The 25836-nt window shown below is 35.7% G+C and overlaps 1 protein-coding gene across 1 annotated transcript in view; it reads right to left on the minus strand.

The window, feature by feature from the left end:
• Nucleotides 1-6271: 6271 nt before the first annotated feature.
• LOC141403018 (E3 SUMO-protein ligase ZBED1-like) overlaps nucleotides 6272-25836 on the minus strand; it is an 87935-nt gene continuing 68370 nt past the window's right edge. Inside the window, exon 6 of the mRNA XM_073985150.1 lies at nucleotides 6272-6431. Coding sequence (XP_073841251.1) covers nucleotides 6272-6431 — 160 coding nt within the window. The remainder of the gene's footprint in view (nucleotides 6432-25836) is intronic.

Genomic DNA, 25836 nt, shown 5'->3' on the forward strand with positions numbered 1-25836 from the left:
CATCATATTGTCGACCAGTAAGGGAAGGACCAAAGTCGGGCAGGGTCTTTTAAATCTAAATTGATTACAAAATGTTTTCGACTAGCCTTTTGTAATGAAATTATATTTAAAGAAGTGAGCAAAGGCTATAGTCGGTGCGGGGCCGACCATGTGTGATACCCTACACCACCACCCTTTTCACTGGTAAACATTTCTTTTAGGGAATATAATCTGACTACAACCAAACACAATACGCCTCTTTCTCTCTAGGACCCCCATAAGCAACCACAATTTCGTGACCATCCGATCAAAATTGCTACCTGTAGCGTGATTGGGAAAAAAAATTGAAAAATGGGATGTATTACTGATTATTGCTATATCTTCGTTATACCTACGCCAACCTACTTTGGACCGTTATAAAGGTGAGATTTTCCTCTTTCATAGACAGGCTTTGCTTTTGGAAAGTCCCCAACCAAATCTGCGATATTCGTCACTATAATAAAAATCGCAAAAATGAAAAGTTGGAAAACTACGACAACCTACTTTACATCGTTAAAAAGATGATATTTTTTACTTTTATTTTCAGGTCTTGCATTTGGTATACCCCTTATAGAAGCTGAGATATTCGCTTTGGAAAAAACGTTGACTTTTTCTCCAAATAAGTTTTTTGCCCATCCCGAGCCCTAAATAGTATCCGAGCATCACCAAGATCAATAGTCTTCTCCCTCCGGGACCCCCATCTACACCCAAATTATTGTTGGCTGATGTCGAAGGCAAAAAATTGGGAAGGTCGGTCAACGCTTTAGTATAGCCCCCATATAATAGTACCTCCCGATTTTCGGTATTTTGAAGATTTTACCTAAGTTTCTGGATCAAATTGGCTGAATTTTTGCATTGAGGGTTCCTAGTGGACAACAAACCTTTTTGATAAAAATTATGATCATGTGTCCACATTTTGGTATAGCCCCCATGTAACGATACCGCCAGATTTTCCGTATTTTTTATCCATTATCCACCCTTCATGACTGAAATTTGGTGTTGAGACTTCATATATTTTTTGTGGACTTTTGAATACATCACAATTTTTTCTTTATATAAGAGAATTTACCTTAAAAATGGATAATTTTTTACTAAAAATCGTCATTTTGATATTGACAGTTCACACTTTATCGATATTTTTAGAATTCCCTCGTCTAAAGACAATATTTGTAGGTACCTCATAAGCCCACAAAAATATATGAAAATCGGCCCATCAGTTTTCGAGCTTCAGTGGACACCCCAAAACACTTGAATAAAAATGGGGATAACCCCTTTAATGAGGTGGTCACTGAAAAATATAAACAAAATGTTCGTGTGCAAATACAGTTAGGCAACAAATGTATTGCAAAAACCAAAATTGTAGAAAATTTCATATTAATTGTTCGTTTATGGCAACAAATTATGTAAAAACTATACGGTTTTTTCTGCAAATCTCTTGCTATAGGTCCTTACAACAATATTCCGTCAAAATATGCAAAGGTTATTTGCGATACTTGGGGGTGACAATAAAAGTATTGCAACGGGAAAATCAGTACTATAAAACTATAAAATTTTTGCAAAATTTTGCGGTCATTATGCATTTTTATGACTTTTGCGGCTAATAATAGACTAACAGTGTTGAATGTAATAAAGTTCAGTGATAAAAAATGCCGTCATGGAGGGTCTTCAGATAGGTAAAAATCGCATGGGACCATATTAACAATAAACAATGACGAATAGGCCACAGGCAAGTAGGCAAAGAATGAATATTTGACTCAATATGTATTTTAGGATAATGGAACAATGCAAAACAGTCCGATTTTGTCTTTGAGAACATCGAAATACTTCTGGAAAGTATATGGAAAAAATTGACACCAGTGTAGTATTTTGGAACGACCTACGACAGAGCACTATTTCGTCACTCAATGGCATTGATATGATTTAATTTTTACTAAGTAGATGGATATTATCCTCTGCTATCATAATAAATCCAAAAAATTGCGCCAAATCTAATAATAAAAACTGGAGAAGCTGGAATACCGAATATTTGGGTACTATATTTTTTTATCATGGAAAATAGTATGCGAAATTGGGTTCACGGATGTAATAATTATTGGAAAGACATCCCCACTGACACCATTAAGAAATATTTTATAGTCATTAGTCTGAAAGTCAGAAAAATCGATCCCGAAAGCTCAAACAAAGCCAACTACCACCATTCCAAAGAACATGAAATGTTAATCTTATTTGTGTAAATTGCTGATGTAATATAACAACACAAAACTCTTAAATACATCGGGCCAACATCCTGATATCAACCCTCATAAAATTGTTGGGTCCAATTAAACAAAAAACTCCAAAAACATCCTCCAACGAGGGATCAAGACTTACTAAAAATTGGGGAACCAGTATCCTTAGAGTGGAACATACCGAGCCTTAATTTTTGGTTTAACTCAGCTCATTAATGCTCCAATGAATGTCAAAAGTGGATAGACAACTCATTAAGGAACACACCTTTGGTAGTTCTCGAAGAAACCATCGATTTGATAGTTTTATTGTCACCCCCAAATAGTAGTTAATTCTTATTTTTGACCGTGTTTTTATAAATCGTAAATAAACTTAGCATATTTTGACGGAATATTGTTGTAAGGACCTATAGCAAGGGATATGCACAAAAAACCATATATTTTTTACATAATTTGTTGCCATAAACGAACAATTAATATGGCCTTTATCTACAATTTTGGTTTTTGCAATACATTTGTTGCCTAACTGTATGTGCAGTTGGCTCCTTTATACATTTGAAGTATTCACTTTTCACAACTCAAACAGCAAATAATATCGATATACACTTTTATATACAATTTTTCCCACTCCACTAATTTTAAAATTTAGTTCACAAAACCGTAAAATCATTATATGTATATCTGCAAACAAAAATAAAGTCAAGTTTATTGCAACTGTAAAAATTACTCTTAGAACGACCATTGCTTTAAGTATTAGAATATTGGAGCATAATAAAAGTTTAAAGAAAACACTATTTTCGTAGATTGTTTGGTTGGTTCACTCTCTATGTTGCGGTTGATGCTCTGCTATCAGTTTCAACTACTTAAGGAAGCACTGAGAAGCGACTTTTGAGAAGCGACAAAGTCGTTTAGTCATGTATGATAAAATTTAGTAGTACATAGTTTCTTAAAGTAGTAGTATTAAATATATTTACAGAGGTGTATTTTTAGATGTTATCTTTAAAAATGTAAAGATCAATCACAATAGGAAATATAAAAATGTATAAAATTACAGTGACAAAAGTATAAAAGCTTAAAAGTGTTACTATTGAAAAGTAGATGGCGTTAAACTGTAATTATTAAAATGTTGATTGTTTCAGTCTCCCCCTCTGATGCTGAAAGCGTCCCGATGAAGCATCAGAAATAAATGATTATGGGAACTGCTATGGCAAACTGTATCAGGAATTGGATTGTTGAATCTATTACAATAAACTGCATGTAGGCTAATTGATTGTTGGATCTGCTAAGTAAACTGTATTAGGATAATGGGTTCTTGAATTTTGCTGAGGTATCAGTTTGTTGAATCTGCTAAAACGGCAATGATGGTAGGAAGATTGTGTTGAACTAGTCTTGTTGGTCGCTGAAACCATAGACTTTCTACGGAACCTCCCCCTGGAGTAAAACTGCATTGTCGTTGAAGAGAACGGCGTGATTTGGTGGATCCAGAAATTATGTTTATCCACACTCTGGAGGACTAACGGGAGAGAGAAGCGAAGACGAATAATATATCTGTTCACATAGCCAATCCTCTTCAAACGTCAACCTCACCCACTGTCCACTTGAGACTTGATGTCCTCTGTTCACGCAAACGAGGCTCTGGCGACCGATCATGGGCGGTATAACCCCAAATGCAGCACGGAAGAAATGCCTGCAGCACTTTTCAACTGGAGCACTTCTCTCGACTCCTTGTTTGATTGTGATGGGATCAAGCAATAGGGATGGCAGCGGATGAGCCAATGGTATGGCCAACGGTGGCGCCGAAAGATCTTCAGAAGATTTACTATCAACATACCCTTGCCTAGAGGATGGCTGGCAGCCCCAGCACTAGGTGCGGATGCGATGGCCCAATCAGCCACCCATCCTTAAAACACCAGATTACAGAAACATCAACAAGCAATATAAGAACTGATAACCCCTCGATGACGACCTATGGATTTAAAACCCGGTTTATGATTGGAACATGGAATGTAAGAACTCTCTCTGAAACATCGAGACTCTACCAAGTCCAGAGCGAAATGTCAAACTACCGTTTAGATGTCCTTGGACTAAGTGAAGTCCGCTGGACGAATTCCGGAACATTATCACTGAAAAACGGATACAATTTCATTTTCTCTGGGAATGCTATTAGCAGAAAAAATGGGGTCGGGATAATATTATCACCAACGGCGAACAAAGCCCTCCTTGGATATAAGACCATATCCGAGCGCATAATAATGGTAAGGCTTAACTCAAAGTTTCGCAAGATATCCATCGTACAGTGCTATGCCCCAACGGAACCAGACGATGAAGAATCAAAAGATCTATTCTACTCTCAGCTTGATGCAGTTATTAACTCTCTACCGAAGGGGCACATCAAGCTTATTATCGGTGATTTTAACGCAAAAGTGGGTTGCAATAACAGCAATTTAAGCACTGTCATGGGCACACAAGGCCTTGGGGACATAAGAAACGAAAACGGCGATAGACTGGTTGACTTCTGTGCTAGACACCGTTTATTTATTGGGGGCACAAAGTTTGCACATAAAAATATTCACAAATACACATTTCAATCCCCAGATGGTCACACACGAAATCAGATTGACCATATTCTCATCAGCAAACTTTTCCTGGGATCGCTGATGGATGTAAAAACAAGACGCGGTGCCAATGTCGATAGTGATCACATGCTGTTAGTTGCTACTCTACGTTTACGCCCGGCCGTTGTAAATCGTCAACATCAAAAGCGCAATAAACTAAATCTTCTGCAACTGCAAAACCCAGAAGTCGCGCACAGATATAAGCTAATGCTTACTGAAAGGCTCCAAGGTAGCAACTCAATCACATGGGAAAATATAGCAGAAACGTGCAGAGAAGCAGCGACCACCGTCATTGGAACTGCAAAGCAAACTCTAAAGTCATGGATAACAAGCGAGACTCTCGAGGCAATAAAACACCGTAAGCGCCTACGCAATATATTCCTAAAATCCAAAACAAACGAAGCAAAAACACAGGCCAAAGCTAAATACCGTACCGCCGCAAATACTGTTAAGCGTTTAGCTCGTAGAGACAAACGTTTATATTACAATAAGCTAGCTGAACAAGCAGAACAAGCTTCTAATATTGGCAATATTCGTGGTGTATACGAAACAATTAAGATAAGGAGTGGCAACAATATTAGGCCTATTTCAACAATCAAGGATGAAAACGAACAGGAATTAAGCAGCCCTTATGAGCAAATAGATCGCTGGCGTCGGTTTTTCAGCACTGAAACCCCTTCAGATAATGAGACACAGCCATATACTTCTACATTACGCCGCAACCCGAGGAGACATGTAAATACAGATCCACCTACGTATGAAGAAGTATTAAGAGCTCTAAAGTCACTCAAAAATGGCAAGGCAGCTGGTCCGGATAACATACCCTCGGAACTACTCAAGTATGGAGCGGAACCCATTGCGCAAACTATCACCCCAATTATAAGAGACGTGTGGAAGACAAATGTCATTCCCAACGAATGGAAAAATGGCACAATTGTTACAATCCCAAAAAAAGGTGATTTGACCCAGTGTAAAAATTGGCGAGGAATAACATTGTTAAACGCAATTAGCAAGGTAATGGCACAACTTATACTACACCGCATATCTCCAGTGCTCGATTCAATTTTACGGAAGGAACAGGCGGGTTTTCGCCCTGGTCGATCGTGTGCAGATCACATCAACTCCTTACGTATAATTATAGAACAGTCTGCTGAATTAAACTCACCTCTGTATCTTTTATTCGTGGATTTCGAGCGAGCTTTTGATACCGTTTACCGAGATGCTATGTGGAACGCCCTTATAAATAAAGGCCTCCCTCCTAAAATTGTATCCCTAATCAGGGAACTCTGTAGAGACGCCAAAACGTCCGTCCGTTTCAACGGCAAAGAAAGTCTACCCTTCGCAACCAGTAAGGGTGTAAAGCAAGGATGTCTCTTATCCCCCACACTTTTCCTTGTACTTCTAGATTCTGTTCTAGAGACAACAAACATCGAGGCCCCCCATGGTATTCGTTGGAATGTAAATGATTTCCTTGGCGACATCGATTATGCAGATGACATTTGCTTTTTCGCCCACAATTTCGACCACATCAAAACCAAATTGGAATCGCTTACCCGAAATGCCGAAAGTTGGTCTAAAAATAAACACCGCAAAGACAAAGCTTATGAGATTAGGCACAACAAGTCAAACGCCACTCTCAATAAACGGACAAATTATCGAAGACGTAGAACACTTCTGTTACTTAGGTAGCAAGATTACCAAAGACGGCGGATCAGAAGCAGATATCAGCGATCGTATTAACAAAGCTAGAAATGCGTTCCGATCACTCAATAAAGTCTGGAGGTGTAGTGCCATATCAATCACAACTAAAATTAGGATATTTATCTGCAGTGTCAAATCTATTCTACTGTATGGTTGTACGACTTGGAGTTTTACGCAAGCGACCACTAGAAAGCTCCAAGTATTTATCAATCGGTGCCTACGCCAACTTCTGAGAATCTTCTGGCGTAATAAAATATCAAATTCGGAACTACTACTCCGAACCAATTGTAGCCCTGTCGAGGTAGAAATTCGAAGGAGGAAATGGACTTGGATAGGCCACATCTTTCGGCGACCACACAGTGACATCGCCAGAACAGTTCTAGACTGGAATCCGCAAGGACAACGTAAGAGAGGACGCCCAAGAAACACATGGATCCGTTGTACAAAAAGAGAGCTTGAATCAGCCCATATATCCTGGGGACAGGCAAAACATCTGGCCAATGATAGAAGGAGATGGAGAGAGCTTGTCGATGCCCTATGTTCTACCTGAACTTTTTACATCTGTTTTTTATGTAATTAATGCAATTTTTTATGTAAGATATACCGATGTAAATAAAGGACATATATATATATATATATATATATATATATATATATATATATATATATATATATATATATATATATATATATATATGCACTCTGTAGGTATTGATGAAGCACTATTATCGGTTTCATGTACTTTTGGAAGCATTCAAGTTGATATGTAGTTTTCAAATTGTTCTACAGGAATAACCCGTCGCCTTAAATGGCCATCTGTATAGGTCTTCTGTGAAACAACCTCAACCACAACCTACAAAATACCGAAAGTGGGAAGGTACCGTTACTTTTCCTCTCAAGTACATACATATGTATAAACTTTAATGTGGAAATAGGCATGTCTCAGGTCCGTAGGCATATCGTCGGTGTCATGCTTAAGTGTTCCATACGCCATTTGCCTGATTCAAGAAAAAACTCAAGCTATCGTTTAAGGCCATACAGGATAAAAATGGTGCAATAATCCAATACTTTAAGAGCTCAGTTTTACTTAACTAAACTCATAGAATATATCAGTAGTTTATTTAAGTCAGATATCTGTGATAGTCTAGAAGTTATGGCCAATTTTTATAATTGCAAAAAGTTTCTGAATTATTCCAAGGAATATTTTTTTCATGTTTTTGGCAGTTTGTGTCACATGGAACACGTTTTGTCTCATTTTAACCAAAACACTTTTTATCAATCGTGTTCCACCTCCCTTTTATGAAGTGCTACTGTGGAGTTTAAAAATCAGGACTTTAAATGAAAAATTGATTTTTCTCATATAAATACAATAAGGACCATTATTATAGGTTTCCTTAACATTTATTTAAGGGATTGCCTCCACTTATCACTATTTTTTGTGGTAAAAATTTCGATAGGACAAAACGGAGTGGACCGATATCGCCCATCTTCGAACTTAAACTAAGTTTGGACAAAATATTACGAAGGCCAAATTTTGGACCGAATCGGTTAATCCGTTCGAGAGTTATCGTGCGCTTCAGCCAGCAGGACAGACAGACAGACGGACGGACATAGCTAGATCGACTCCAAATTGTCTGAAACACATTTCGTCAAAACATACTTGGGGTCTAAAACTATTATTTCGATGAGGCACATTTTCATGGTATCAAAGTGTATGTACCCTCTTTAGCCTAAAGGCTGAGGGTATAAAAATAGTTGGATTTAGAACCTATTATTCTTCAGTTTTTAAACCAAGTCCTTTACAACAATTTGTTCCATGCGCCATATTATTCGTAACTTGGCAAAAATGGGCAATTTTTTGTTCCAAACGCCATAATTTTTGGTGCGGAAAAATTCATTTTTGTCTCTTTTTGTTCCATACGCCAAACGACATGGATATGGAACTAAAAAGTTCAAAGTTGTTTTGTTCCATACGACAGGCTTTATGGATATGGGACAAAACGACAAATTTTTCGGTGTCGCAAGGCGGATATGGAACATATTGGCATCTGAGTATCTCAGAAACTATTAGAGATAGAGGAAAACCGACCAAAAAAATCACACGATCTAGGCGGCCAATTCTGGTCTCCAAAACGCGAAATAACACGACCGGGAAATGACTGATGCAGCAATTGAATTGTTTCTCTGGCTGTATGACATGTGGCGCCGTCTTGTTGAAACCACATGCCCTTCTCATTTATTTCTTCAATTCTAGACAAGAAAAAACTGGTTATCATTTCACGATACCGAACACCATTGACCCTTTGCGCTTGACCTGCCACATTTTCATAAAAAAGGGCCAATGATTCCTCCAGCCCAAAAATCACACCACACAGTGACACGTTGAGGATGCATTTGCTTCTCGTGAATCACTCGAGGATTTTCCTCACCCCAAATGCGACAATTCTGCCTATTGACGAAGCCATCAAGATGGAAATGGTCCTCGTCACTGAATATGATTTTATCGGCAAAATCAGCATTTTCATGTTGTCTCTCCAATAACCAATTAACGAACTCCCTTAACAGTCCATGGTCAGCTGGCTTCAGTTCCTGAGTCAATTGAACTTTGTATGCATGAATATGCAAATCAAAATTCGCTGCATAGTGGATTTGGAGACACCAATTTGCTGAGGTCGGTGTTGAATTGAGGTGGATGGAGTTTGAGCGTCTATCAAACAATAACAATTGTTCAAGTGTCAAACAATGACATTTCGAATGGCGCCAAATTTAAAAATTGCGTTCTAGTTGGTATACCCTTTATGTCTCTATCATTGAAAAAATTGTGAGGAGTCTTAGCGTTCTTTGAAATTCAAATTCAATGAACTTTCTTTCAAAATTTACATACCGGAAGTATTAAAAATAATAACAATTCACAATAATAAACTTAATGGAAACGTACCTGGAAACATATAGGGGGTTATCATGAATAAAATTTCCCCGTTAGTTTTGTTTTTCCGCCGTTGCAACTTAAGGGAGAAAGTGAAAAAATTCACGGGGAATTGCCGTTCATGATAGCCCCCCATAAAAAGCACTAACACAAGTTCATAATTTTCTTCACTTCAAAAAATCCCATAAATTTTATGACAGTTAATTGGAGAGCAATCAATCTAAACTGTCATAACGGAGATTATCTTTATAATCCCTGGCATATTTGAATTCAATTACTTGTTAGAAACAACTACTTGTTGCAGTAAAATTAACGGTTCGCAAGTTAAAACAAGATTTAGTTGTATTTTTGCCGTTTGAATTATTTATGGCAGGCATATGAAATGAAATTTTAATTGCTCATAATGGGAGATATCTATAAATTAAAATTATTTTTGTCAGTTAGTGTTGAGATTTGTATCAATTAAATGGAAAATATGTCAATATCACATGGACGAAACATGTGGTAAATGTCTCAGCTATTCTACACAGTAATTTAAAGATAAAATCTAAAAAAACGGTTTTATTTACAATATGTGGAAAATTTACAATGTTTCTTTTTTGTTTTGTACAGAGATATTACAAAAACAAGTAAACAAAAGCTATAGTGGGACGGGACCGACCATGTGATACCCTACACCATTACTCCTGAGAATTAGCTTTCAACAAATAAAAATTCCTTTTTGGAACAAATAAACTTAATAAACTTAATAAAACACGGTGCTCTTGAAGCAACTTTAAGTTGAAGGTGCTTACACCTGGGAAATTTTTGCGGATTCTGAAACTACAATGTTCATAGATGAGAAAAATCAAAAAACAAAAAAAAATCGTAGGAGCGCTTTTTAAATAAATCGCGATTCAAGTTGACATTTTTAGGGGTTTTTTAGGTTTTCACGATTTTGCTTGGAAACCGCAAGTCCTATCGAAATAGGACTAATGAAAATTTTGTAGCCATGACAATTCTCTACATGATTTACCTTTATGATAATTTTGTAGGTTTTAACGTTATTGAGATATAGAAGTTCAAATTTGGACAATGCATTGACTATATCGCCTCCTTATAAAACAATGTCATGACTGCTATTTCCCAACTTAAACATATATCTCGAAAATGGTACAACCTAGGAGAAGATTACGAAAGCCAATCTTGTAGAGAATTTCCATACCTAAAAGATTCTCTCTAGTCCCATTTCGTTAAGAGTTACCGTTTTCAAGCCAATCGTGAAAACCCAACAAAAAAACTAAAAGTGTGACTTGAATATCTATATATCTGAAAAATGGTACAACCTAGGAAAAAATCATAACGGTTCACAGCAACAACATTTGCTTTAGCCCCATTTCGGTAGAACTTGCGGTTTCCAAGCAAATTCGCGAACATATAAAATAAACCTAAAAATGAGAATTTTGACCGCAATTTATTTAAAAATCTCTCCAGCGATTTTTTCTTGTTTTTGGATTTTTCTCACCTATGAACATTGCTGTTTCAAAATCCACCAAAACTTCCCAGGTGTAAGCGGTTTTCACTTAAAGTTTGTTAAAGCGCACCATGTATGAACTTGTTTTATAAGTTAGCGATACAGTCAATGCATTGTCCCAATTTGGACTTCTATATCTCAATAACGGTAAAACCTATGAAATTATCATGAATGTCAAACTTGTAGAGAATTTTCATAGCTACAACATTTTCATTAGTCCCATTTCGATAGGACTTGCGATTTCCAAGCAAATTCGCGAACACCTAAAATAAACCTAAAAATGAGAATTTTGACCGCGATTTATTTAAAAATCCCTCCAGCGTTTTTTTTTTTTTGTTTTTGGATATTTCTCATCTATAAACGATGTAGTTTCAGAATCCGCAAAAACTTCCCAGGTGTAAGCATCTTTCATTGAAAGTTGCTTCAAGAGCACCGTGAAAATAATTGTTCCACAAACATCCGAGAAGGTATAGGGAGTGCACACCGATTCATATCAGCACAATGATATGTTACCTACTGTTTATCGCCGTGTCTGAACGGCGCACAGTGTTGCCGCTTCCATAAAAAAGTGGACAAAAAAGAAGGCATTGACCTAGGTCGATGATATTTTGCAAAAAGTATTTATGAGGGCACAGAAATGAAAAATATCAACTTTGGTACCTATAAGGATTGTGAATTCGCCGTTAACATCAATTCATGCAGTCAGGTTCCAATACAAATTTTTTACACATTGAATTTCTTTCCCATCTATACCGGTTGATACAAGTATATCAATAAGTTGTAGCTAAATCGGGAAACGATATATATGGGGGCTATATCCAAATCTGAACCGATATATCTCAGATAGTTGCAGGGATGGGCAGAATGTTTTTACACATTTCGCTTCGGAAGAGATGTCCAATTAACGGAAATCAAGAGCCAAGGTGCTAATAGGTGGCAATCTACGAAATATTAAGAATTTATATTTTTTTTATTAAATTTAAATTTTAAATTCTTGATAAGGGTACTTTGCCCTTGTCCAGTTGATGTCAACTTATTGTACTAAAATTTATTATATATAGCCCACCCATCAAATCCCCATCCAAAACTTTTAATATTATGAACAAAATTTTCAGGAATAAAGTTGAACCTCGATTATCCGTGAATCGATTATCCGGGAACCTCCATTATCCGGGAAAAAAAATGTTGGTATTTTTTCCATTTCCTCTATATTTTGTTATAATCTTCATTATCCTGGAGTAAAAGCACACGTTCTAATTAATTTGATTAAGCAAACAAAGGGTAATCAAAAGAAAACTGGAAAATTCTCCCCTTTTACACAATTTTTGTATTTATTGTATCAGAAAAACCATGGGACAAAATCAATTCGGATGAATCTGATGAAGATGATATGTATCCTTCTAAATTTTGTTGATTAACTTAAGAAATATATTAAAAATTGCAGAGCTTATTTTTATTGTACAATACTTTGCCATTTTTACTTAAAAATATGTTCAAAAACTGAACAAAAACATTGCCTCCATTAACCGGGAAAATCGAATATCCGTTATGCCTCCGGTCCCGACTATCACGGATAATCGAGGTCCGACTGTAATTATTTTAGTGGTCGTCTAATTTTTATATGATTATCGCTTTAGATTGCCTGGGAAATATTTTTCATATTTAAAGAGCTATAACTATTTTGCCACCGTTGTAAATTTGATGTGTAAAAAATCCAGGTCATGCCACATCAAATTGTCAACGGTGGCAAAATACCCTCAGTAATGTTGGGGACATTTCCTGAGTATTTCAGCCATGTAATACTTCTCTAAAGGTGGTGTCTTAGAACACGCCGTTCGGACTCGGTGATAAACAGTAGATCCAATGAATCGGGGTGCACTCATTGATAAGAGAGAGGCTCTCTTGTCTCTACAAGGATGTTTATGGAACAATTATATTTTATACATTTCTAATGAATATTTCAAATTGGAAAATTGACATTGTTAGCCCCTTTTGCTACATATTTAAATTTTTTGAATATCAGCCCCTATTCAGTAACTTGTTAAAAACTTTACTCATTGTTTATTTTACAACAATTTCGTTTGTTTGTTGTAGTTGCTATAAAAACAAAAGAAATTTTAACAACTTTTAAATCGATAAATGTTACAGAATAGGCCTACTGGTTTCTTGGAATACACATAATATAAATAAATATAATAAAACAGTTGTATATTTCGTTGAGCTTTAGACCATATTGTGTTTTATTTATTTTCCAATATTTCGCAATTGGTTAAATTGCATCTTCAGGGGATCTACAAAACATACTTAATATTAATATCACAGCTTTTTTATATCTAAAGACACCAACACATTACACAAAGAAATTGCTTACATGTAAAACTTAATTTAGCGTCAAGATTACTTAAAAACTATGACAGACTTCACCGTCATCGTCGACTGTAAATATTGCACTGGATTGCTTTACATATTGCACGATCTCTTCTGTGTTAAGTGTCGGTAGCAGTAGGCTGCGTTGTCGGTGTCGCTTTTAAAGTTGATTCGCTTTGTTGTCTCTAGGTTGTTTATATGTAGCATCTCCAACATCAATCTTTTATTGTAATTATTCTCTGTTTGAAGAATTTTAACTTTCTCAAAGTTCGGGACATGATTGTATGTCTTGCAATGTTCTGCAAGAGCTGTTTTTGGTGTTGTATGATTGTCTCTTAGTTTACTGTCTGATTTGTGGGCAGACATCCGAGTTTTTAACTTATTTTTGGTGGTACCCACATATAATTTGCCGCATTTCTCATCACTATTACCATCACATTCTATTTTATATATTACATTGTGTTTATCTGCATTATTTATCTTGGTTTTTGTATTAGTAAAGAATTTGTTAAGGGTATTACTCGTTTTTTGTGCTATTATATATTTGGTTTTATCGTACAAATTAGATTTTTGAAATCTTTCGGATATCTCCGGTACATAAACCATAGATTTGTATACTTTTTCAGTTATTGTTTCTTCGCCTCTCATGTGTTTCGAATTCTTATTGTAATTATTTATAAGATTATTTATAATCTTATTTGGGAAATTGTTTTTCGATAATATATCTCTTATTTTATTTTTGTTATCGTTGTGAAATTTGGTGTCGCTTATGTTTAAAATTCGGGTTACCAAATTCCTCGCTGTATTTATGACCATCTGCTTTGGGTGTTTAGAATAGAAATTTATAATTCTCCCGGAAGCCGTTGGTTTTTGGTACCAGTCTATCTCTAATTTTCTTTCTTTTCTAAATATGGTAAGCATCCATTGCATTCCTCTTCCATCGTGAATTGAATATTCTTATTGAAACTATTAAGTATTGTCAAAGTATCCAATATTGCATCATTCCTGAGTATCACAAATAGATCGTCAACATATTTTGTCAGTATCAGAGGTTTCGTCGTCAATTGTTCCATACAGGTGTCAAGTAGTTTCTCCATCACTAAATCAGCAACTATGGGAGAAGCTGGTGAACCCATTGGCAGTCCTTTCGTTTGTTTGTACACCTTGTCATTATATTTGAAGTACCGATTTTCTTTAATGCAAAAATTGAGAATACGGAAAAATAGGCACTTAGTCATATTAGTGTATTCTTCGATTTCATTCCATCTTTCTTCTACAATTCTTATTCCCAAATCGACTGGTATACTCGGAAAGAGTATGTACCGGAGATATCCGAAAGATTTCAAAAATCTAATTTGTACGATAAAACCAAATATATAATAGCACAAAAAACGAGTAATACCCTTAACAAATTCTTTACTAATACAAAAACCAAGATAAATAATGCAGATAAACACAATGTAATATATAAAATAGAATGTGATGGTAATAGTGATGAGAAATGCGGCAAATTATATGTGGGTACCACCAAAAATAAGTGAAAAACTCGGATGTCTGCCCACAAATCAGACAGTAAACTAAGAAACAATCATACAACACCAAAAACAGCTCTTGCAGAACATTGCAAGACATACAATCATGTCCCGAACTTTGAGAAAGTTAAAATTCTTCAAACAGAGAATAATTACAATAAAAGATTGATGTTGGAGATGCTACATATAAACAACCTAGAGACAACAAAGCGAATCAACTTTAAAAGCGACACCGACAACGCAGCCTTCTGCTACCGACACTTAACACAGAAGAGATCGTGCAATATGTAAAGCAATCCAGTGCAATATTTACAGTCGACGATGACGGTGAAGTCTGTCATAGTTTTTAAGTAATCTTGACGCTAAATTAAGTTTTACATGTAAGCAATTTCTTTGTGTAATGTGTTGGTGTCTTTAGATATAAAAAAGCTGTGATATTAATATTAAGTATGTTTTGTAGATCCCCTGAATATGCAATTTAACCAATTGCGAAAAATTTTGCAAAATAAATAAAACACAATATGGCCTAAAGCTCAACGAAATATACAACTGTTTTATTAAAATCAAAAAGGTCGAAAAAAACAACAAAAACTAAAAAAAACAAGTAAGCAAAGGCTATAGTCGGACGGGGCCGACCATGTTATACCCTACACCACAAACTGTAGGAATTAGCTGTTTGCAACAGCCTTGCACGCTGAATGTCCGGATTCCCATCGAATTGTCTAGGGTGGCAAAATACCCCTTTGTAATGTTATATTTCCTGATATTTCCTGAGTATTTCAGCCATGAAAAACGTCTCTACAAGTGGCAACTTAGGACACACCGTTCGGACTCGGCGATAAAAACTAGGTCACATATCAATAACTTTATATGAATCCCTTAATATAAGGGAAGCCTCCATTGTCTTTACTGGGATGTTTCTGGAAAATATATAAATGATACATTTCTAAAAAAAACAAGTAAGAAAAGTCTATAGTCGGACGGAGCCGACCATGGGATACCCTATACCACTATCCCTGGACAATCGCTCTCCACGGAACTTCTTTTCAATGATTGTGAAAATTTAGTTATCAAATATCAGAGATGTAATGTATAATCCATATGGCCAAAACCAAAAAGTTATCTAGCATGACAAAGACATTTTTGTAGCAGGAAAGGAAAATTTAGTTCACACTAAAAATGTTCACACAAAACTAAAATGTAATGAAACCCACTTATGTAGTACTACTACTTCCGTTGTTTAACCGCTACGTTATTGAAATTTTTACCAATTTCACACAAAAGTTTCAGTCCATTTAACCCGCTAAGTATTATCTGATCTTCACGTTGGTTTGTACGCTTCTTCTTCATCATAAACTCAAACTTTGTTTAAAATTTTGCGGGTTATTATTTTGACCTACGAAGCCGCTACAAAATTGGTTAAAATTTTGTTTTTGGTCCATTTCATTCCCTGAACATTTCACGACCAACAGCAAAAACTAATCATTTCTATTCTGGCCCGAACCCAACCTCCTTAAAAAATTCGTAAAAATCGGTCCATAATTGCGGCCTTAAGCTTGTTTACAATTTTTAATGGACGGACACACATCGCTAAATCGCTTTATCTCGTCGAGATATGAATTTTGGCATACCAAATAATTTGTCTAGGATGAATATTGGTGTTACATAAACTTTTGGAGAGACAATATGTAGCATGGGATAAAAATGTGGTTCTCTACACAGAACCCATTATATATTAGGCAGTAGGCCCGCTATCTAGCAAACACTTTATTGCAATTTACATCAGAGGAAAGGTCAGTAGTTTTTTTCCATATGTAGGCTACTTTGCGAAATATATATGTCCTCAAGGAATTAAAATATCGACGAAAAATAAAATTTTTATATTTTTCATACAAAAGGAATTGTCCATTTCACCCGCTAAAGAATATCAGATCATCGTTCAAAATTGTAGGCATCTTTTTCGACCTATACTCTTACCCGGTGCAAAATTTCGTGACTATTGATGTATAATTGCGACTTCTGGCGAGTTTATTATTACACTACAAACAAATAACGGAATATATTAGGCTGTAACTCTGTTATCTGATCATGCACACCAACATAATTGGCATCAATTGAAAGGTCAAGCGTTCCACTTTCAAGTATAACTCACTTGTTCGGAATGTCACTTCCAGGAATTAAGATATAAGCTGTATATTAAAAATTTTCACCATTTTCACACAAAAGTTTTGGTCCATTTAACCCTCTAAATATTATCCGATCGCCATCTCAAATTGCAAGCTTCTCCTTTGTGATATACTCTTACCTTATTTAAAATTACGCGTTGATCGGACTATTATTGAGACCTACAGAGCTGCTAGAAAATTGGATAAATATTATGTTTTTGGTCCATTTCACCCGCTAAATATTTCACGATCATCACCAATAAGAATAGGGATCTATTCTGATCTGAACCCGACCTCCATACAAAATTTCGTGACGATCGGTCCATAATTGCGGCCTGGAGCGTGTTTACAATTTATAATGGACAGACGGACGGACGGACGGACGGACTGACGGACGGACACACATCTCAAAATCGCTTTATCTCGTCGAGATATGAAGATTGGTATACCACATTGGGGGTCTCCGACGAATATTTCGCGGTGTTACATGAATTTTTACCAAAACAAACTTATAATACCCTTTTCCACATTGTGGTATAGGGTATAAAAATAAATAAATAAATATATATATATATATATATGCCCGACATAAGGACACCGAGTACATTTGAAAAAAGTGACGAAGCTACCACATGCTGCAATATATTTATAGAAAATCCAGTTGGACATTTAATACGCTAGGACTTCACGTAATTTGCATGATAGAGACAATTTGTAGAATGATAGGTATATGTGGTTCTCTACACAAAACCCATTATAAATTAGGCAGTAGGCCCGTTATCTAGCATACACGTTATTGCAATTTGCATCAGGGGGAAAGGTCAGTAGTTCTTTTTCTATATGGAGGATACTTTGGCGGTATATGCCCTCCAAGAAATAAAATATATGTAGACCAAAAATATTTTTTTATTTTTCATACAAAAGTAATTTTAGGCTTCTTCTTCTACCTAATCTCTTACCCCGTGCAAAATTTCGTGATTATTGAGTTATAATTGCGACCTTTAACGTGTGTATGATTACATTACAAACAAATAACTACCAAGGGAACAAATCGTACGGACATCGTAACGAACTCGGAAAAAAATTCGGACGTTACGTCCGCCGTCGGATGCGAAATCTTAACGATATCTTAACGAAAGTTGTATGAAGTGTTTGAGATAATTTCGGAACGAAATATTTGAGCGAAATCGAATCGATTTCGTTCAGAATTCGGAACGAAATCGGAAGAAAATCCTTGGGAAATTCGGAATGCGAATTTTTCCCTCCGAATTTTCGTACAGATTTCTGAACGATTTCGGAATAATGTCGTATGAAAATCTGAGGTACCTTCCGAATCTTCGTTAAGATTTCTGAACGATTTTTGAATAATATACATTATTCATACGAATATCGAAGGAAAAAAAAATTTTTCTAATTTGTAATTTTAGACGTTGTTTCTCTAACGATTTTGACTGTTGTTATCATTTTTGTATTTATAGTAGAACAATGTAAACTTTGTGTACGAATATGTTGAGTCTATCAGCACTAGCTTAAGTTATTATATATTGCATTTATATTTAAAATATTTAAAAATTGACAACAAACTAAAATTAAACCAACCACCTTTTGTATATATCTAACAGCAACGTGTTAGATATATACAAAAGGTGGTTGTTGTGCGAAGGGAAGGACATTTGTTTCCGACATAGCGATACTAATTCGTACCGAAATCGGAAGAAAAACATTGGTATTTTCAAAAGGAAATTTATTTCCGACATTCTCTCCGAAATTGGAACAAAATCTGAACGAATTCCCCTACGAAAAATCGTATAGAAATCGGGAACAAAATCTGAACGATTTTGATTCCGACATTTTTCAGAAGTGTCGGACATCCGACATTTGGTTTGCTGGGTTTGTGTACGAATATGTTGAGTCTATCACCACTAGCTTCAATTATTATATGTTGGATTTATATTTAAAAAATTTTAAAAGTGTATATGCGAATTTTATGACCCACAATTTTCTTTATAAACAACAAACTAAAATGTTGCTTGTTAGATATATACAAATGGTGGTTGTTGTGCGAAGGGAAATTTGTTACCGACATATCGATCCGAATTTGTACCGAAATCGAAAAAAAAAACATTAGCATATTCGAAGGGAAATTTACATCCGACATTCTCTCCGAAATTGGAACGAAATCTGAACGAATTCCCCTACGAAAAATCGTATAGAAATCTGAACGATTTTGCTTCCGAAATTGTTCCGATGTACCGAACACCCGATGTTGATCGGGCTATTATTGCGACCTACAGAACCGCTACAAAATTGAATAAATATTATGTTTTTGGTCCTTTTCACCCGCTAAATATTTCAGGATCATCACCAATAAAAATAGGGATCTATTCTGGTCTGAACCCGACCTTCATACAAAATTTCGTGACGATCGGTCCATAATTGCGGCCTGGAGTTTGATTGCAATTTATAATGGACAGATGGACGGACGGACACACATCTCAAAATCGCTTTATCCCGTCGAGATATGAAGATCGGTATACCACATTGGGGGTCTCCGAAGAATATTTTGCGGTGTTACAAGAATTTTTAGCAAAACAATTTTATTTTTTCCGGCGATAAAAAATTTTGATATTGACGAAATTCGATAAAAATATTTGATCTCAAAGTAAAAATACAACTGATAATATATTTCATATACTCGTATTGACTAAAATACTTATCGATTTTTTTACATTGAACTGATAAAACGTTTCACATATTGACAAAAATATGTATCAAAATATTCCAAATTTTGTATCTGCATTCAGTGGTTGTTAGAATAGCTACCAATAAACATTAGGGTTATAACTTTTTTTCAATTTTTGCAAATATCAAAAATACCACCGCATAGCCGCGTAGAGCACGAAAAACTACTATGAAATACGGTGTCATTGTTTCTTTATCGCGAAAAAACTTTCCGCACCAAATGTATTGAAGTTCAGTAATGCATTATTTAATTTTATTTGTTAAAATGACATACGCTTTCCATAATAACTTATTAGTAGTTTTAATCTAATTTAAAATCAAAACAAGACCATTCTCGACCAATTTGGCTTTTGGGTTTGTATTTAACAAAAACAACAAAATAATTGTAAATATGAACATTTTTTATCGATTGAAAAAAAAAATGTATTAAACAATTTTGTTCATCAAGAAAATATTTTCTTTTTATCAAGCACAATGTGGAATATTTTGATAAATATTTTTGTAAATATGTGAAAAATTTCATCAGTTGTATTTTTACTTTGTGATCAAATAATTTTATCGAATTTTGTCAATATGAAAATTTTTTTTATCGCCGGAAAATCGATAAACTTTTGATCGAATCTTTGAATTTTTTTATCAAATGGCTAAATTTTTTTTCTGTGTACGATATTTCGGACAAATTGACAGTTGCCGAGTTTCGAGTATTATGCGGCCCATACACTGTGGGCATGCAGGACAGCATTTGTAATAGTATTAGTCAATTTTGAAGGTTTTGTCAATGTAAAGGGTGTTTTTTAAGCCCGATAGAACTTGAAATTGTAAAAAATAACACAAAAAATTAAATTGTAATCAAAATTTTTTTTATTCGAAAGATCAATACGTGACATTAACATTTGAAAATGATTTCCGGCATATGGGCACCGCGGCTGTTCTTGACGAAGTGCATTCTGGACGTCCAATTTTTGGCCACTTTTTCGAGCACTGTTGGCCGTATGTCACGAATAACACGAACAATGCTGGCCTCCAAGGCATCAATTGTTGCTGGTTTATCAGCATAAACCACTGACTTCACGTAGCCCCACAGGAAATAATCGAGAGGTGTCAAATCGCACGACCTTGGAGGCCAATTGACAGGTCCACTTCTCGAAATCAACTTATCGCCAAATTTTGATTTCAATAAGTCGATGGTTGCGTTCGCCGTATGACACGTAGCGCCATCCTGTTGAAACCACATCTCCTCCGGATCAATGTCATCCATATTTTCAAACAAAAAATCGTTGATCATGGTGCGTTAACGATCTCCATTGACCGTAACGCGAGCTCCGGCCTCATTTTTGAAGAAATAAGGTCCGATGATGCCACCAGCGTGAAAACCGCACCATACGGTGCATTTTTCTGGATGTAATGGAGTCTGTAGGGTCTCATGTGGATTGGTCTCACTCCACATGCGGCAATTTTGCTTATTAACAAACCCGTTAAGCCAAAAATGCGCCTCATCGCTGAACACAATTTTGCGATAAAACAACGGGTCAACGGGTCTATAAGTTGCGCGAATCGACGACTGATTTTCAAAGTAAATTTGGATAATTTTGTAGCGTTGTTCAAGCGTGAGTCTATTCATGATGATTTGTCAGAGTATACTAAAACAAATAAAAACAAAGTTTCATCAAAATTTAATTTTTTGTGTTACTTTTTACAATTTAAAGTTCTATCTAGCTTAAAAAAACACCCTGTATGTATGAGTATTTTAAGCAGGATTGAAATCAAAATAGTTTTGATTTTGTAAATGAACACCTTTCAATCTAATGAATTTTGTTTATTTCCCAAGTAATCAACAAACAGTTGTTGAAAAAAAATTAACAAAATCTATCAATTTTTGGAATGAATGGTTTTTTCCTGGTCAAAACTCCGAAACTTTTGAACGGGTAGAGGATATTTTCAGTTTATAGGGTATAATAATTGAAAATATCCTCTACCCGTTCAAAAGTTACGGAGTTTTGACCAGGAAAAAACCATTCGGAACCACTGTGCGACGGCTCTTACTACGTCGTGTTGACCACTAGTTGGGAGGATATTATCGGGAATGTTCTGAGACACACTTCACCTCTCACTTCACGCCTCAAGCATTTTGTTTATCTCATTTACTCCTATTTTTACCGAATTTCTTTGGGCTTAGATTCATTAGGATGTTAAAAAGTAGAGTATACCCTTGTCCGTCCATAAAATACTCGAAAAATAACCGGAAATGGGGTGAACAAAATGCTTACGGCGTTAAGTGAGAGTTAAGGTGTGTCTCAGAACAGACGCGTATAAATTGGTTTTGGTCCAAAAGTTTGTAACAAATCGAAATAATTGTCGTAGACCTATACTTATATATACCAAAATGAATATCTCGACGACCTGCCCCCATATTCTGTAAGTTTTTAACAACTTTATTCATTGTTTATTTTTCAACAATTTCATTTGTTGTTTTGTAGTTGTTAGAAAAACAAAAGAAATTTTAACAATTTTTCAATCGAATAAAGTAACAGAATACCCTACTGATTCGATCTGGCTATGTATGTCCGTCCGTCCGCTTGTACGTCTGTTCATCTAAATCTTGTAATCACGCTACAGGTCGGATCGTCATTAAATGTTGAGTGTTGACGGGGATGTCAATAGGATGATTTTGTGATCGTCGGATAATATTCAGCGGTCGGAATGGGCAAAAAGTTTTTTTTGAAAAAGATCGAACATCTCCGCAGCTATAAGTGGTATACCAAAAGCAAAACATGACAATGAAAGTAGAAAATGTCATCTTTACAACGATGTAAAGTAGGTTGTCGTAGGTGCGGTTATAATTGTGATGACGAATATCACAGCTTTCAAAAGCAAAGACTGACTATGAAAGTAGAGAATCCCACCTTTACTATAATGCAAAGTATGTTGGTGTAGGCGGTCAAACACTGTGAAGCAGAATTTTTGGGGGGTAGAAAATTTATTTTGAAGATGAAGGCCCTTTATGAGTATACTAAGAACCCAAAAGGAAATTTTCAGAGATGAAGTTTTTGATTTTTTTTCCTATAATACTTGGGAAAATAGCTCTATATCTCTGTTTGGCGATGTTGTTGCTTCCTTTTGAGATGACATGTCTTCAGTCAAATGGATTTGCGAATCTTTTTGTGGAACATTCATGTCCTTTTCGTCCTTCATTTCTTGAAACGCAGTGAAAGTACCATAAGCTGAGTTTTTTCAGCATCCAAATATTCTACAAAAATGTTGCTCAGAAGATTTTAGGTACGGTTCTCATTGACAACTAATCGAATTTGTGCCGTTTTCAAATGTTTGGCCTATGGCAGAACAGTCCTTCCGGGTTCATCTACAAAAAGATTCGGCAATCGATTTGACTAAAGACATGTCATCTCAAAAGGAAGCTACAACATCGCCAAACAGAGATATAGAGATATTTTCCCAAGTATTATAGGGAAAAATTAAAAAACTTCATCACGCAATATCTCGGAAACTTGACCTATGGTGAACATTTCCTTTTGGGTTCTTAGTACACTCACCAAGGGCTTTCATCTCCAAAAGGAATTTTCCACCCACTGAATTTGAGTCCCATTTTGTAGCACAGTGTCATTTATCGATATTTTCCGAAAAATGTGCACCTTCTCGAGGCCATAACTGCCATAACTGAAGGAGCGTTCCAATGCTTTTTCGATGTACCAGAGAGTTCTTTATTATTGTCTTGGCTACAATTGTTGTCTTTGTGTTGGATCGAAAATCACAGTGGTTTGGTTGTTATATGCCTAAATATCCAAAAATCCTTGAAAAAAACTTCAAGTCAAAATCCGGGGGCTCGATTTTCACCGTAGACATATGGTCTAGTTGACTTTTTTGCTCAGTACAATCCAAAGAATGGTGCAACCGTGGTGCAATGGTATGCATACCCGCCTTGCACGCTGAAGGTCGTGGGTTCGTTTCCCCGGCCAGTCAACATCAAAATCTTCAACGGTGGCAAAATACCCCTCAGTAATGTTGGCGACATTTCCTGAGTATTTCAGCCATGTAAAACTTCTCTAAAAAGTGGTGTCTTAAGACACGCCGTTCGGACTCGGCGATAAACATATAATTGAGCTAATATGAATAGGGGTGCACTCATTGATATGAGAGAAGTCTCCCTTGTCCCGTACGGGATGTTTGTGGAACAATTATATATTATATTACAATCCCAAGAATCAGAAACTCCAGGCGCCCGTGATGGTGTTCAAATCGCCCCACTCTAGTGTAGACGCCTCCAGAAGGCATAGCATGACATCTCTTGAAATGCCCACCAAAACTTACTCACCTGTCACCCGATTCATTATGGACTCAGCCAGTCCAGGTTGCAAATATGTATGACGGGACCATTACAAAAAGTTGAAATTCTGAAAAATAAAATTTGCAGTATATAGACCTTTCTTACTTGATCTTGTGGTTTATTACAACATACATATATATGTATGTATCTATATCGCTTAAAATACAGAACAAGAATTAATGAAAATAGTGGAATTCCCCAGTAGCTAAATAAAACAAAAGAAAAACAAATACAAATAATTTACCAGACACAAACGATACGGAAATATAACTTTATTTACAACTAAATCTAGTAAATTGTTGACTATTTGCATCACCTCACTGATCTGTGATATGTAAGTGCTTGTAAACTAATCTTGACAACAATTACAATAAAATCTAAATAAAAATCCCCGACAAACTGGACTCCCATTGACATCTATCTCCACCACCTCTGAACACACAAACCTAATTTAAAGGGTGGTAAAGAATGTTTATTATTTTAATTGAGCACGCTTCAAACTTTTTATAGAAATCACACGCATATAATTTTTCCCCCAATAATTTACCTGTTCTCCATGATGTTACCGAAGACTCTCAATTGATTGATCGACTGCCAATGTGGCAGATTTATTCGGTTTTGATATATTTTTTCATATTTTGTTTAATTAAATCACTTTAATTGTTTAGAATTTATAATTCAATTGATGGGTATTAAATTACGCCGGCTCAACTAAACAATAGAACTAGTTTTACCGACGCTGACATATCAGGTTTACATTAAGACTCATTGATATTCTATGATGACCGTGTGTACAACACACATATGCACCCGCACTGCAACAGATAAGTTAATTACTTCATTTGGTATTCAATGTGAACACCAATAATTGGGATTATCTGATCGAGAAAACAAATGCTCTGATTGGACGGGCGGATGGAGGAATTTAACACTTGTTTATTGTTCATTTTATTGTGATGTTTGGCGCCTAGCTTTGCTTTTTATCTCGCGAACCCGTGCCCGTTTTGTTACAATTCACATTATTCGCGCTAAATGTTAAGTGGGTGCACTGACAATGGATTTCTGTGCGTAACTAAGAGTTTGAATAGGGAATGAAAATGTTGAATTAATTTTTGAACGATAATGGAGCATTGATTTGTTTGAACGTTGTGGAATCAGAAGCGTCAATTCAATGTGTGCTTTCTTTATTTTCGTATCTTATTGTAGTTATTTTTTGAGTACGCTTCTGATTTGCCCCACAATACAAATTAAATCACATCAATTGAACTCTCCTGACCTTAGACACGCAATTTCCAATTGGGAACTTTACTTTACCATGTTGATGCGTTCAGAAATGAGTCTAAACGCACAGTTTCTTTTATTGCCCTGGCACCGTACAATAAATAACACTGTGCAACACAAAAAATAATTACAGGTAAAATCGGGCAGGTTATGAAAGAGGGCCGAAAAATAGAAGTGTATCCGCGTTTTGAAAGTTTACGTCGTGAAGTACCTAAAATGCGCGGGGGAAGTTTCTCCTACACAAAGAAAGCCACCCCGAAAATTTTGATTAAAAGCTTTATCACCATATTTTTGTCGAATGGCGGTAAAATATTACGAAAATGTTACTAGAAAGCGATCGATAAACGAATTCAAGCAAATAATTTATTGAAATTTGGTTATGGTTATTAATGAATTTCTTTTGGTAAAATGG

Source organism: Musca autumnalis, unplaced genomic scaffold, assembly GCF_047663935.1.
Source record: "Musca autumnalis isolate F117 unplaced genomic scaffold, ASM4766393v1 scaffold_4, whole genome shotgun sequence".
In the NCBI taxonomy this organism is placed as follows: domain Eukaryota; kingdom Metazoa; phylum Arthropoda; class Insecta; order Diptera; family Muscidae; genus Musca; species Musca autumnalis.